This window comes from Pygocentrus nattereri, chromosome 24, assembly GCF_015220715.1.
Source record: "Pygocentrus nattereri isolate fPygNat1 chromosome 24, fPygNat1.pri, whole genome shotgun sequence".
Taxonomy (NCBI): domain Eukaryota; kingdom Metazoa; phylum Chordata; class Actinopteri; order Characiformes; family Serrasalmidae; genus Pygocentrus; species Pygocentrus nattereri.
Window position 1 is genome coordinate 12,596,169 of NC_051234.1, and position 15,031 is coordinate 12,611,199.

At 40.9% G+C, this 15,031-nt stretch overlaps 1 protein-coding gene across 5 annotated transcripts in view; it reads left to right on the top strand.

Moving 5' to 3' along the window:
* The window catches only part of slc4a7 (solute carrier family 4 member 7), a 92,169-nt gene that overhangs the window by 29,983 nt on the left and 47,155 nt on the right, over positions 1-15,031 (top strand). For all 5 annotated transcript variants that reach the window (XR_005129592.1, XM_037534124.1, XM_037534123.1 and 2 more), the window contains exon 3: positions 13,989-14,132. Coding sequence is in view for 4 of the 5 variants with exons in the window: in XM_037534124.1 (XP_037390021.1) it covers positions 13,989-14,132 (144 nt within the window). In the remaining variant the exon portion in view is untranslated. The remainder of the gene's footprint in view (positions 1-13,988; positions 14,133-15,031) is intronic.

Here is a 15,031-nt window from a genome sequence, read left to right on the forward strand (position 1 = left end):
TGCTCTAAGGTCATTTGTGCCTCTGTGAATGATGATGCAGGGAGGCTTGTCAAGGATGTTGTCAGAGAGGATTTGATTGGCATCTTTCGTTCTTGGGCAAAATATCTTCAGAGTTTTCTGGTTTGGGAAGAGCTTCTTTTCTTGTAGGAATCTTCCATTTGACTGAATGAGGATTGTAACATTAGTGTCTTTTTGCAGTGCACCTATCCTGCTGGTCTGTGAGTTTTGGGTTTGAGTGATGGGAGTTTTGTCTGTTTGTTGTTTCTTTTCCTGTTTGTGGGGGGCTGGGAGTGTGACTGAGACTGTTGCAGGGTGGTCTCTTTGTGTGGGTGGCATCATCTGGGTGTTGTCTGGTTTAGTGTTGTTAGGAGCAGGCTCTGTTGGGCTTGGAGAAGGTTAGGCATGCTCAGTGTGGGCAGTGTTCTGGCGGGCAGTCTGAGGCTGTAGTTGTGCTTTGAGGATCTCTGTGGTGTTGTCTCTTAGGTGTATCTCCTGTCTCAGGCTTACCAGCTCTCTTTTTAGCTCCTGTGTCAGGTCTGCAATTTCCTTTTAGTATTTTCCTTGCACTCTCTTCTTATTCCCTGTCCTCAAGTTATCTACACTGTTAAAAAAAAAAAGGTCAAATGACTGGCAGCAGCGGCTGCCAAACAAAAACTGTAAAAATTAAAGTAAAATATTTTTAAAAACATTTACAGAAATTTATATAACAAAAATAAGTTATAAATTATTATGTTCAAACACCTTCATTAAAGTGATGGCACAAAATTAATGCAGTTAAAAAAACTGTTACTTCACACATAAAAATCTTCGATAGGGATAGCATGAAAAAGTTCTTTAGCAGATGTTCTTTCATTACTGTGATCAAACACCAACAAAGTAAAGGCACTAAAAGTTCTGTAGAGATTAATTTATTGACATTAATAATAACATTTAAGCAGTGACAAAGTTTCACATTTATTTTACCCACTCAAAAAATGGGCCAAATTTGCACCCCCACCAAATAAAGCACTTTAGAAGTAGATCAGACATAATGGACCAGAAGTCATATCTTGAACAACCTGTCAATTATTTAAGCAGACAAAATATTAAATTGTCATTCTAATGATGTAAGACAAAGAATGCAAATTTTAAGAACTGTTGACTGGTTCAATAGGTTCAGTTTCTATAAAAATTAGTGTCAAGGAAATTGAGCTTTATTGAAAAACACAACTGTTGCTTAGCTATTTACCACCATTAGCTCAAATCTAAAAGATAACACAGGAAAATTAAGCAACAAAAATATGGTGGGCACTGTCCTACCTCAATCATGTTGAGAGGTGTGATATCTTCAAATTAACATCCCACCCTAAGCGTACTCAAGAATTTACAGTGCAAAACGAACTTCTTTAAAATGCCACTTTAAATATCAGCATGAAGACAACTACAATTTCAACCAAACCAACATGAGCTCAAAGACTCATTTAACCTGACCTGTAACGCCAGACCATCCAAATGAACTTACTTTCCACCACATGTGGAAAAATTAATCAAGATCTTCTGGACAAACTCAAGTTGTCAGAAAGCTGAAAACAAAGCCATTAAGGAGTCCACATACCATGATGAATGCATTTACAAGATTGTTGACCTCCATCACAATGGCAACATCCCATAGCTCAGTATCATCCTCATTGCTGTCTCTTCAAATAGTGTGAATCCCCATTGTTCACTCACATGTCCTTCTCCACATCAACAATGACAGACCTGAACATAAATACAAACATATAATCACTGACAGGTCAGAGAAATGGACAAGCAGAAGTCTTTTTCAAGACTTGTGAAAAACACAACTTTAGCTTAGCTATTCACCATCATCGGCTCAAATTCAATCAAAATTAGATGTTAGCTAGTGGTCATTTTGTATCATGCTAACTTACTGATGTAAATGCCAAAAATGATCCTAAAGTGATCTATCTTTAGATATCTTTAGGTTCTGAATTAACTGCAGGTAGAATTCGTACTGCTGATGTTGAAGTAGCATCTCAAATTCTAATTGGTAAGGTGAACATGCAGTCACTCCATCAAATGACATGAACATGCAGTCACTCCATCATTTTTAAAGCACACTTTCATCAGGTCCTGGCATGTTAACCTTGTCTGAGTCCATCTGAAAACCTTTAGTAAGCTACATATTTATGGTTCTAGACATCGGTTTTCTTCCAAGAAAAACATAGCATCAGTGCTATGTATTCTACTTGCAAAATTCAGAGTCTAATTAAATCAGTAAATCAAAGACTCCTCCTGGTTATACCTAATCATGGCAATTAATAAAGCTGAATAGTGCTAAATCATTAGATTGGAATCATAACATCATTTTGTCAGTTCTAAAGTTTGTACAGCACCACCTTCATGAAACTATTGCTTTCACTTTATTGCACAGATTTAGTGAAAGTGCATATTTTGGTAAATTATTAATCTCTCCAATTACATGACATGCAGCAATTTTACCACTAATTTGTAAATATCAAATGGTGTAATTTTCACTGGTATCTTAAGAGATCCTGAATATCTAGTTATACCTGATATCTTGACACACATTGTACATGTAAATTGTATTATAATAAATGGACCAACTATTGCTTGACCAAAAGACTCTGATCTTCGTTCAAATACATGACCAGGCTTTTTAGGATGCAGTCCCTCCTGATGTCAATCTTTTTACAGACTAAATATATAAATGTATTTAAATTAGATGGATCTAAACTAATCTCAGTGTTGTGGCCTAGACTAGCATTTGTTTGTCAATTTTCTGATTCAGTTTCCTGATTCAGAATGTTTCAGACTGCTGTGCTCCGACTAAGCTGCGGTGGTTTTGGATGGATGTTCGTTAGTTTACCGAGTTGTGCTCTTTTGTCATGCAGAGTTTGAATTATTCAAAAAATATAAAACTAATAAGATACTTTAAAAGTACAAAGAAAAAAAACGTTAAATTGTTAGTATGGACATTTGTCTAATATGCTGCTTATTTAATTACAGATTGTTATTGTCTTTTTTGAGAAATATGCTTGTAATGTAGAAAAACAGAAAAATACTGTATAAATAATATTGTAATTTCTCTGTACAAAAACGAAAAAAAAATGTAATTTGTCATTATTGGCAGAATACTTGAAATAAGTTGTCTGTAATTTTACATAATTTTGTATTCGATTAAAAAATAAGAACCTGAAAATTACCGTACAAACGTATTTATTTCCTGTAAAATTAGGACTTTTATTACAGTGTATGTTTCTCCTCAGCTCCTGCACGGTCCCCTTCAGCTGGTATTTGGTTTGGCTGAGCTGGTCTCTGAAGGGTTCACTGTAGGTGCTGGTGGACTGTCTGTATCTGCTCCTTCAGTCCTAGTAGCTCTACCTCCAGCAGGGAGAGGTTGTCTCTGAGCTGTGCTATGGTGGTGTGGAGGAGAGGAATTGGGGCGCAGAGGCTGAGGGGACTGGGTCTTCTGCAGTAGTGGTGTGGCTGTGGGCTGGCTCTATTTCTGAATAACTGAATGCTACATGTCTGAATGTGACGGGTGCTACCCGACAAATAAATTGTTAAGCAAATTTATATGAAAATAAACTGTCAGCTAAGATGTCCTGATCATGACTGGCCTGTTTAGGAAACAGTATCACGTGTGTAAACAGTTCACTGTGATGTCGACCCTCAGGCCTTTCAGTTTAGCAGGTTTGGACTAACATAGTTTCAATGAGTTTTGAACAGCAGTTAACAGAAGAAAACTGCAATCATCTTTAGACCAAAGATGCTTTTCAGTAGGAGTGAGTGTGTGTAAGTGTTTCTGTAATAATGAGAGTGTTGTGTATGTGTGAGCCCTTCAGCTGACCCCCACGCTCACTCCCTCTTTCTCCCTCTCAGGTATAATGGTGTTAAGCTGGATTACTCTGAGGCTCCAGATCACACTAATTAAACTCAGCCTGCTGAGTCTCTCAGCTGCAGTTCTGAACTCGGCGCCTTTAATTACTGACAAAGTGGATTTTCTCAGGAAAGCACAGTGACTGTGCAGCTTCAGCTATGGTGTTGCTATGGTGTTTTAGTAGGTTGCTTTGGTGTTTCAGATGGATTCTATGGTATTTTAGATGGTTTCTATGGTATTTTAGATGGTTGCTTTGGTGTTCTAGGGTGTTGCTACGGTATTTTAGGGGATGCTTTGGTATTTTTTGCGGTTGCTATTGTATTTCAGGGTGGTTGACAGGGTGTAGCTAACCTGTTACAAGGTGGTTGCCAGGGTGTGACTATGTAGTTTCTATAGTGTTTCAGGTGGTTGCTATTGTGTAGCTAGGCAGTTGCTATCTTAGGCAATTAATCTCTTGTTCCACGTGGGTGCTGCGCTGTTGCCCTGTGATCGCCATGGTGTCTGGTTGTTGCCTTTTCTATAGGAGGTGATTGCTGCCGTGTTGCGAGATGGTTGCTATGGTATAGCTAAAATGTTGCTAGTATACTTTACTGACATAAGAGGAGTGTACAAACATTTGCACAACCATTTCATTGTGAAAACCATACGTCCAGGCAAAAAGTTGTATACAAGCTTCTCACAGTCAGACTGTACAGTCAACAGTTAGGTGTCAATATCTCTGCAGGATGAGCTGGCAAAGGAAATATGGGCATAATGTATAATAACAACAATAACAATAATAAAAACTGAACAGTCACAATGTAGAGCAGTAATGTAGTATATTACAGACCATCTCATTAACGGCCTATCAGAGTAAAGTTGGCATGGGTTAGGCAGGGCTTATGCTGTGGACACACCCACTGCTCAAATGACCGTTTTTATGAATTGTGGTGGTTGACATTTTTGGAGTTTGTGTTATTAAAGGCGCAGCAGGAGCCGAAACAGTCCCACTGCAGAACTAATCTAAGACTGACCTGTGCAGAACATAATTATAACTCTGTAGAGTCTTGAACATTTAATTACAAAAATATCAATGAATTAAATCTGGATCTCTGAGTCAAACATCATATCGAAGCTGAATAATGTATCGCTCCAGCACTGGATGGTTCCCTCCTCCAAACACAGCTACTCACTTTCCCTTTCACTTTTACTGTGTGGCTGATTTTTCCACTGTCATCGCCTTGTTTCACACTCATTAGTGTGATATTCGAGGTTCTGTGAGAGTTAATTACCAGAGACGGGGTCAAATGGTGCAGTGGGCCAGGGGCTGTTCAGTAATGGGGTATAGCTGTAAGGGGGGCTGTAAAGGAAGCCAGGTCCTGTTTGAGTGTCACTGTTAGTCTGTAGGTCTGTTTACACTCTGTGGGGGGAGGAGGTTACAGGTATGAGTCTGAGAGGAACCAACACCTAATCTGGACACACTCAACATGGAACATACAGCTACTGTTCTTTGCTTTACTCTTAAAAGGGTGGTTATTCTAACATTCTTTAGTGAAGACAGTGGTTTAATATAGAACCATCAACACTCAAAGAGCCCTTTGCATGATTACAGGGTTCTTTGCATGGTGAAAGGTTCTTCAGATTGTTGTATATGGTTCTGTATAGCTGCTGGGATAGGCTCCAGCATCCCCCCGCGACCCTGACGGAGAAGCGGTTTAGAAAATGGATGGATGGTTCTGTATAGCACCAAAAAAGGATCTGCTGTAGTTACAATATGAGCTTAGAATGATAGATAAATGCTTCATGGTGCTAAATAAAAAAAATGAGATACTAACAGCTGCTCAAATCAGAACCAGAACCACTTTATTTCTCCATGTGTTACACACAAGAGGAGTCAGTGTCACTGAGTCACACACATGACATTAACACACTGACCTGACCGGATAAACACAGACTGATAACAAGGATTAAACTAAGAGACACAGAACATAATAAATACCATAAATAGAGTGACGTATAATGAAGAGTTGTGGAGGAGCAACAGAGATGTGTGAATATCTGTACATATACAGGCTCAAAGTGCTTTACAGACAGCAGATAAAACTTAACAATAACAGAGGAAACGTTCAGTGTGTTTTTCTGCTCTTGAGTACTCAGATAATGGGAGACTCCAGGTGTACATGAGTCAGACAGTAATCCGATTTCTGCTTTGCAATCAGCCAATAAACTCACGAAGAAGAAGGCGTGATGTAAATGTAATGTAAAACTCAAAATTCATTCCAGCTGTTTTTTGTTTTTTTTTAACATTGCGCCGCTTTACCTGAAAATATGATCGTACATCATCTAAAAGATGAAGAATATTTAAATCCTTAATTTCCTCAACTATGTATTTGGTTTCAGCGTTGCCTAAAAGTGTTTTGCTGCATCTCAGGGCTCTGTATTAAAAGCTGCTCGCTTATTTTCCGGTACCGCCATCTGTTTTCACTCAAGCTCAGACTGAGAAATCTGAAAGAAATCAGAGTAAGTTTGTGGCACTGAGAAATCTGATTACTGGGCTAAAATCCAGTCTCTATCAGATTTCTTAATCAGATTTCTAGATTGGATTATGGTATGTACATGACCACTTGAATAATTGGATAACTTCAGAAATCTGATTATGATCAGATTATTGAGCATAAAACACACACTGAGTATTAATGTAAAATCATATAAGGTAATAACATAGATCAGATTAAAGAAATAAAGACAGAAGAGCCGTAGAGTTTTAACACAGCGCTGAGTTAAAGAGCTGTGTTTTCCTATGTTTATTAAAGAGTAACACCACCCCACTGTTTTCAGTAACTCCACCTCTGGCTCTTATTTTATAAATGCTCACAAATGGGCAGGGCATGCTGGGAGGGGTGCTGCAGTGATGTGCGAGTTTGGAAGTGGGGCTGCAAGGGAAGCTGGGTGAGCTGGGCTGCTGTGTTTTTAGAGCTAGCGTACATTAACTACCAGAAAAATATGGAGAGGGACAGAAACAAACAGCACTTTTGTGACTGAGAGTCCTATGAGGTTGACGATTTTTCTCTACTACCCTCCCAGTCTTCAATGAGAGAAGGTGTTTCTGATCAGACAGTGCATCTCGAGCCTTAACAATATGAGTCACTGACTCAAAACACCAAACAGTTAATTTAGTGCCAGAAAATGATTAGCAGTGAGCGACAGAGGCACCTAACGGTAGAACATTCACTAAATCCATGACGGCTCGCTTCTGATTCTCTTCAGCAGGTCTGTATTCAATATAACCAGAGTCCTGATTTCTTAGTTGCTGTGAATGAATAAAGTAGATTTCTTTGCACTCTTTCATTCAGTTTGATATCAAGGTCGCAGACCTCACTGGTCAGCCAGGGTTTACTGCAGTGGCCCTAAATCCTTACGTTCTGCAAGCTGTTCATGGCACTTACCAGTGTTGCATCTGATTCAGTTCCCCCTGAAATTAACATTACCCGTCATAAACAAACCCTCGGCGCTGCACTCATTGAACAGAAATCAACAGCGAAAACGATGACAAGCAACATGTGGATCTAATGCAACACCGACAGCTTTGTAGAGACTCGCAAAAATCCTCACTTCATTGGTCCAACATCTTTATTATAACTACTTTATTACACTCAGGTAAATAACTGGGTTATTTACAGTTGGTACAGATATATATCACAGCCTTGTTAGCTCAGATTATGAGTGTGATTATCTCCTTACTCTTGGCTCCTGCACGAGTAGGGCGTCATCAGGGGGCGGTAATGCTGTTTGACAGATTTGCATACTGTGACGTTTCATGGTGCTTTTGTATGAAGACACGTCATCTGGTGCCTGTAGCAGAGTTGAACCAGTTTGGGTGCTGCAGAGGCGAAACTGACCACGATAAAAATGATATTTTTACAGTTTGGAAAGATGTTGTTACATTTTAAGCAAGACTGATTTGTTTTATTTGCAGAAGGTCAGTGTCTGCAAATCTGAGATCACATGTTGGTACATAGAACAGAATGGCCTGAACATCTGTACAGCTGTGTAAAAGAGCGTTCTGTTCCAGAGGGGTTGCTGTAGTACAGTGGGGAGGTTTGAGCTGCTGTATGTTCTGTAATCAGTTGTTTAGTTCAACATCCCTGTGTGGCAGAGTGGCTTAGTCCCAGTGCAGAGACGCTCTCATTAGGCTCTGTCGTTAGTGCTGTGATGTGGTGACGTCTCTTTGGTGCGCTGTGTGTGAGGACAGATCGTCTGTTGTCATCACAGCTCTAATGATCTGTTTATGATGATAATGATCAAAACATGGTTATTCGTACAAGTTGCTGATATCGCCTGATCTTATTGGCCATCTCTGATTACATCAGGGGCGTCTAAAGTCCAGCTCCAAATGTGGCCCACAGACAGATTTTAATCTGCCCTTGGTTTCTGTTTTAGAGTATGTTCTAAGTGTCCTCCAGCCATTCACTGCAGTTCCTCCTCTCACCTTATGGGGGCAGCAGATTAAGAGACCTTTATTAGTCCCACAATGGGGAAATTTCACCTCTGCTTTTTACCAATCCGTGAAGTGAAACACCACATACATACTAGGGGCACACTTGCCCGGAGCGGTGGGCAGCCCTATCCGCAGCACCCAGGGAGCAGTTGGACACCTCAGTCAAGGACACCTCAGTCACGTACTGTCAGCTCTGGGGATTGAACCGATGACCTTCTGGTCACAGGGCCGGTTCCCTAACCTCAAGCCCCCAGCAGTACTGTTAAGATTAGTGTAATGCTGCACTGCGGTAAGAAAGTGGCTGAAGTTTTAGAGCCTTTCTTCTCTGACTGATCTACAGCTTCATTTACTGGCCACATTCATTCCAGACTGCAGCCATAAAGCTTAGACTAATGCTGAGATTTTTAGATGTAAATTTGAATTTGAATAAATTTGAATTGAAAATAAGCCTATATTTCATTTTAATATCAACAGACATGAAATAGCAGAACATTACAGTAAATATTCAGGAGAGAAATAAAAGCAGCTGCAACTCTGAGTCTCACAGTACTGACTGCTTACTAGAGCAGGAAATATTAACCCTTTAAGGATGAACAATAATGGCTGATTATGCTGATTAATCTGCTCTCCTTTTTAATAAACTGATTTCAGAATCAATCAGGTATCTTACGCAGACAAGGAATTTGGTTTTGGTTACAGGAGCTCACGGTGCACAGTATCAGACAGACATTCACATGTAGAGAATAAGATAAAATAAAATAACAAAAAAATAATAATACAACAAAAAAAAAATGTAACAAACATACATTCCTACCATCACTCACTCAGGCACACAAACACATAGTAATACCTGTAAACCTTACAATGGGCAAAGTATGGGTCTAAACTTAAAGTGCTGGGTGCAGCAGCTGTTTAAGGGTGTATAGTAGCAGAGAAAGGGATCAATGAGGTAACCGTCAGATAAGTGGGGTAATATGGCAGGTAAGTAAGATGCTAGAATAAACACTGTTTTGAGACGGCAGTTTCAGAGGATGGAGTTGAACTTGATACTATATACCAGTATATGTAGAAATGCAGTTTGAAGCTGGAATATTGTTGTCGTGTAATATATGAACTGTTCGGGAGAGTGATGGCTTGTGGGAAGAAGCTCCTTTGTAGCCTGGATGTCCTGATACTCATCTGGCTGAAGCGCAGGCCTGAGGGAAGGAGCTGGAACAGGTGGTGTCCAGGGTGAGAGGGGTCTATGGAGATCTTCTCTGCACACTTCCTGGTTCTGGAGGCATGCAGTTCCAACAGTATAGGCAACTTAACCCCAATTGTCCTCTCTGCAGATCTGATGATGTGCTGTAGTCTGTGGAACTATTGGTAGCTGAGCTGCCCCACACTGTGATTTACATGGTGATGACTCTATAATGGCTGTGAAGAACTGCACCATTAGCTTCTGGGGCAGGTTGAACTTTCTCAGCTGATGCAGGAAATACATCCTCTGCTGGGCTCTCTTAATGATGGAGCTGATGAGGTGAGCTGGAGATGGAGGTGAACTTCCCCAACTTCACCTGCTGCTCTCTGCCATTCCTCTCTGAGGAAGTTGGTGATCCATTGGCAGGTGGAACTTGGCACGCTGAGTTGGAGTAGTTTGTTGTGTAGCTATCCTGGGATAATTGTATTAAACGCTGAGCTGAAGTCCAAGAACAAAATTCTTGCATACGTTCCTGAGTGTTCAAGGTGTTGAAGAATAAGCTGGAGTGCCATGTTCGCTGCGTTGTCCACTGACCTGTTTGCCCGGTATGCAAACTACAGGGGATCTAGTAGAGGATCTGTGTTGTTCTTCAGATGGGAGAGCACCAGTCTCTCAAAGGATTTCATGACTACAGAGGTCAATGCAATAGTCACTCAGTTCTGTGATGGTTGCTTTCTTGGGAACTGGTACTATGGTGGAACATTTTGAAGCAGGAAGGTACGACGCACAGCTCCAGTGATTTATTAAAGGACGCAAACAGGTCAGCGCAGACCCTCAGACAGGAGGGTGAAACACCATCTGGTCCTTGTGCTTTCCTCACTTTTTGTCTCCTGTAGAGCCGATGCGCGTCCTTCTCGCAGATCTTCAGGGCAGACTGAATAGATGGCTGAAAGACAGAAGGGTGTGAATCAGGCTTTTTGTGAACACAGGTGTCTTCACAAAAGCTGATGTAGGATGTCACAGTATTTGTATATTCATCCAGGCTGCCTGTAGCATCCACAAACACTCCAATTCCATGCAGTCCTGAAGCCTTTGTTTAGCCTTGTTGGTCCACTTCTTCACAGAGCTGACTAAAGCTGTGGCACACTTGAGCTTCTGCCTATAGGTCGGAAGGAGGTGGATTAGCGAGTGATTGGAGAGGCCCAGAGCAGTACGGGGAACAGAGCGATAGGCCCTCTTTAATACTGTGTAGCTGTGATCAAAAATGTTACTCTCCCTGGTGGCGCAGGTAATATGCTGTCTGTATTTAGGCAGCTCGCTGGTAAGATGTGCTCTGTTGAAGTCCCCTAAAATAAAAAAAAAAAAACAACAGAGTCTGTGTGTTTGAGCTCCGCTCTGGTGATCTGATCTGCGAGAGTGCACACTGCCTCATGCACGCAAGCCTGGGGTGGAATATAGACTCCTGTGAGTACAATAGATGTAAACTCACTTGAAGTGTAAAATGGTTTGCTGTTTATAAGATGTGTTTCCAGGTTAAGGCTGCATTTTTTTCATTAATACTGTGACATCTGTACACCAGCCTTGGTTGATGTAAAAGCAGATTCCACTGCCTTTCTTCTTGCCCGATAGCTCCGTGGAGCGGTCCGCTCTGTAGAGGTTAAAGCCGCGGAGCTGGCGTGCACTGTCCGGGGTCAACTCAGTGAGCCAAGACTCAATGAAGCACAGCAGGGAGAGAAAAGTCCTTGTTGGTCCTGTTTAGAAGGGAAAGCTCATCCAATCTATTTCCTAAGGAGCGAAGATTCACCATGTGAATGCTGGGGAGCGGTGTGAAGTCCGCGTTGCCAAAGTTTAACCGGTGCTCCAGCGTGCTTCCCGCGTCTGAAGTTTCTGCCTGTGTCTGTGCCTACTATAGAGAGCAGCCGCTCTGCTCACCAAAATGTTCAAAAAACAGTCAGAATGTGAAAAGTCGGGAAAAATGCTTTGTGGCATGGACTGCCTGATGTTCAGCAGATCTGCGCTGTATGTAAGTGAGATTGGTTCACATATAACAGTACAAACAAATAAAAAGAAACAAAACAGGATGGAGCTCCAAATCTTTGTTGCTGTCTGCGGCGCCATCCTGGGTCTTGGTTTCTGAATGCAGCTGTGTTTATTTATGTAAAAACATTTGTAAATATGAATATCTATGGATTTTTGTTAAGTTTATTTGACAATTTATATTCTTGAACAAATGAATGCTTGAATAAAAACATAATACTTTAGTCATATTTTATTTTTCCTCTTAATCAGTTTGGTTATGAGCACCAAACTGCTCTGAATGAGTGATATAGCAATAGCAGAAGCCTTGTGCGTCTTTAATACAGTGATAGGAAACACAGTCACTCACAGGAAGCTCTGATTCTACATGCTGATATTTTTAACCTAATATTTTGAATTATTAGTAAATATTTCAGCACTCAGGTATTTTGATACTGTACAGTCTGGCCCTGTTTGGAAAAAGTTGGGGTACCTCTGGATTAGAGCTCTGTTCACTGCAGAGATGTATGAGTCCTGTTCTTCACACTCTCACCTCACTGAGCAGAGTTCATTCTCTCTCGCTCTCTCAGGTGGTCCGTGACGCTCCCCCTGCTCTGCTGAATGGAGAGGTGTTGAGTTACTGAGGCTTTTGACGTAGTTTCTGTGATGCAGTTATCAGTTCAGACTGCAAGTTCCCACATGGTCAGCAGGGTGTTTACGACCTTAAACATGGCCTTTGTTCATAAATAAAGGGCAATTCCACCCTTTTTTTAATTCCCCCATAATTCAGTGTGTGAAATGTAATCCGAGAGATTCAGAGCGGTTTGGTGTGAAATGATTTTAGATGTCTTTACAGTGGTGGTGATAGCAGCCAGGGGTCACCATGACTACAACACAAATATAGACATTTTATTTACTATCAAAGCCACCAGTGAACCTACACAAGTCTTCTGAGTTTATATGAAATGTTGATGAAAATCTGAAATAATAAGTTTCTTTGGGGACTATATTGCCTCACAGCGCCCTGCATGTATCCCTCCACCATGAATGAAGTTTGTTTTCAAAACTATCATAAAACAGTGTCTCAGTCATCAGGCAGTAAATTCATAACCATTTCATGTAGTAACTTTCCATGAGGGGGCTTTTGGAGGTGGACCTCTGGTTCCTATCACCACCACTGTGAACAATTCTGACTCAATAAGTTTCTCTAGAACAGAGCGCTTCGCAGCAAACCACTCTGAACCACCCTGTTTACGTCTTAACCACTTAGTTTCTCTCTCCAGTTGTCCGTCTCTTCTTAAACTCTCCTTTTAATGGTTCTTTATATAACAGGATCCTCATATGTTTCATATCTAAATGTGCCGTTATCTTCATCACTACTACATCCAAACTGCTGCAGCAACTTGAGCATCTGTAAACTCTCTGCACGCCATTTCACATGTATCTTTGATGTGGATTCTATGAACAATGAAGGGCTTGCAGCGTGATGGTCAGTCTTTGATGATTTCCTGAGTGTCCATTGGTCAGTTTCACAGAGAATGTAGATGGACACATGAATTCACCAGCTTCACCAGGTCAGAAGCAGATGACATGTATCTCAGCCCCTCTTCATAGGCTCATAACTCTGGATATGAGTGTTGTATGATCTCATGATAAGATGGAATGGAAAGGGCGACTCTACAGATTCAGGAAGTGTTTGAATTGGATTTCTGTGCTGAGACACAAACAAATATAGAAGCCTATGGTTGGATTTGATTTACTTCAATCATCAATGGATTCATGATTGGTTATATTTACAATATTCTGGATAAAATTTGATTGACAGTCATTGTGGTTAATATAATAACTGTGATACTAATGACCCTAGAGTTGAGAGGCAAAAGCAGCGCTGGAGAGCTGATCAGTTTGATGTATTGTTGATGTTTTGTTATCTTCATTATTGTGTAAACATTTCCTTTGTTTACATTAGTGCATTTAGAGTACTTAAAAAAAAAAATGTGAATCATATCAGAGAAAATCAAATAAAATCATTGCGGTGATATTTATAATTTTATGGTGTACCGAATCATTTCTTAAAGAATCGTAATCAACTTATTCACAAACCCCAACATACACAGCTGCTGTTACTGCTGTTGTTAGCACTCAGAGCTCTGATGTGTCAGAGAGCCATGTTTATCCTGTAAAACACTGTGTTCATATTCATGGTTATACAGAAATTAAAACAAATATCGTTTCTTGTTTTTAAAGACGAGGAAGGAGGAGCAGGTGCTTTATTTATCCATCTGCTGTGTAACATGTGACTTCATCTCTTCTTTGTGCAGGACTAAACCACTAAGCAGCTGCATGTGGTCAGATTTGGTATTTGTGTCTCTTTGTTGTGTTTGGTAAATGGTGGACGGTGAAATAAGAATTGTAATGTGTTTCTCCAGGTCACAGGGCAGTGTACGTGGGGGTGCATGTCCCTCTGGGCCGACAGAGCAGGAGGAGACACAGACACCGTGGACACCGACACCACCGCAAACGCAGAGAGAGAGAGTCGGAGAGGGAGGATGGCCGAGAGTCACCTACATACGGTAACACAGACACACCTGTCATATTCCCGTTACAGCAGCAGCGCTGACCTCGCTCTGTCAGTCTCTGTCAGTCAGTTTTGCAGTCATTTGCTCAGTCACGCAGTAGCTCAGTCACTAAGTTAGTTAGTCGCTCACTTATGGAGTCAGTCACTGAGTGACTCAGATGCTCAGTCATGCACGTAGTCACTTAGTCCACACACAAAATCCACCGGTTCCACACAGTGAGATTTCTGGGGAGTTCCAAACAGAACTGGATTTCTGTGCTGGATCATGGATATAGAAACAGAGTTTGATGTGCTGGCAAGTTTGTGGACCCCAAAGGGTTAAATAACGGGAGCACTGAAGTGTTGGTCAGTCACTGAGTTAGTCAGATTCTCAGTCAGTCACTGAGTCAGTCACACAGTCAGTTGCTCAGTCACTGTATCAATCAGTCACTGGCTATGTTTACATGCAAAGATTTTTGCCAATCCGATTGAATACCTTCCAATTGGAGTGTAATCGGATTCAGGCGTTTACATGACTACTTTTCTCCTATTTAACGGATTATTTAGAGGTTTACCCACCTCATTCCATCGGATAGAAATTGTATTCCAAATGGCCTCAAACGGATTAGTCTATTCCAATTGAGGTGTTTACATGGACGTATTCTATTCCGATTGAGCTATTGGTCGGATTATTAATGGATTATCAGGCTGCATGTAAACGTGGCTATTGAGTCAATCAGTTAGTCACTCCGTCACTCAGTCGATCGCGGTGTCAATCACTCAGATGTGCTCAGCAGAGGCATTTACATAAACTTGTGGAGTTCATGCAGCTCAAGTGCACATCATTCAAATTCAAAGGTTCAGTGTTGTTAAGCTGACAATATATTATAGAATGAAAACATTATTAAATTAGAA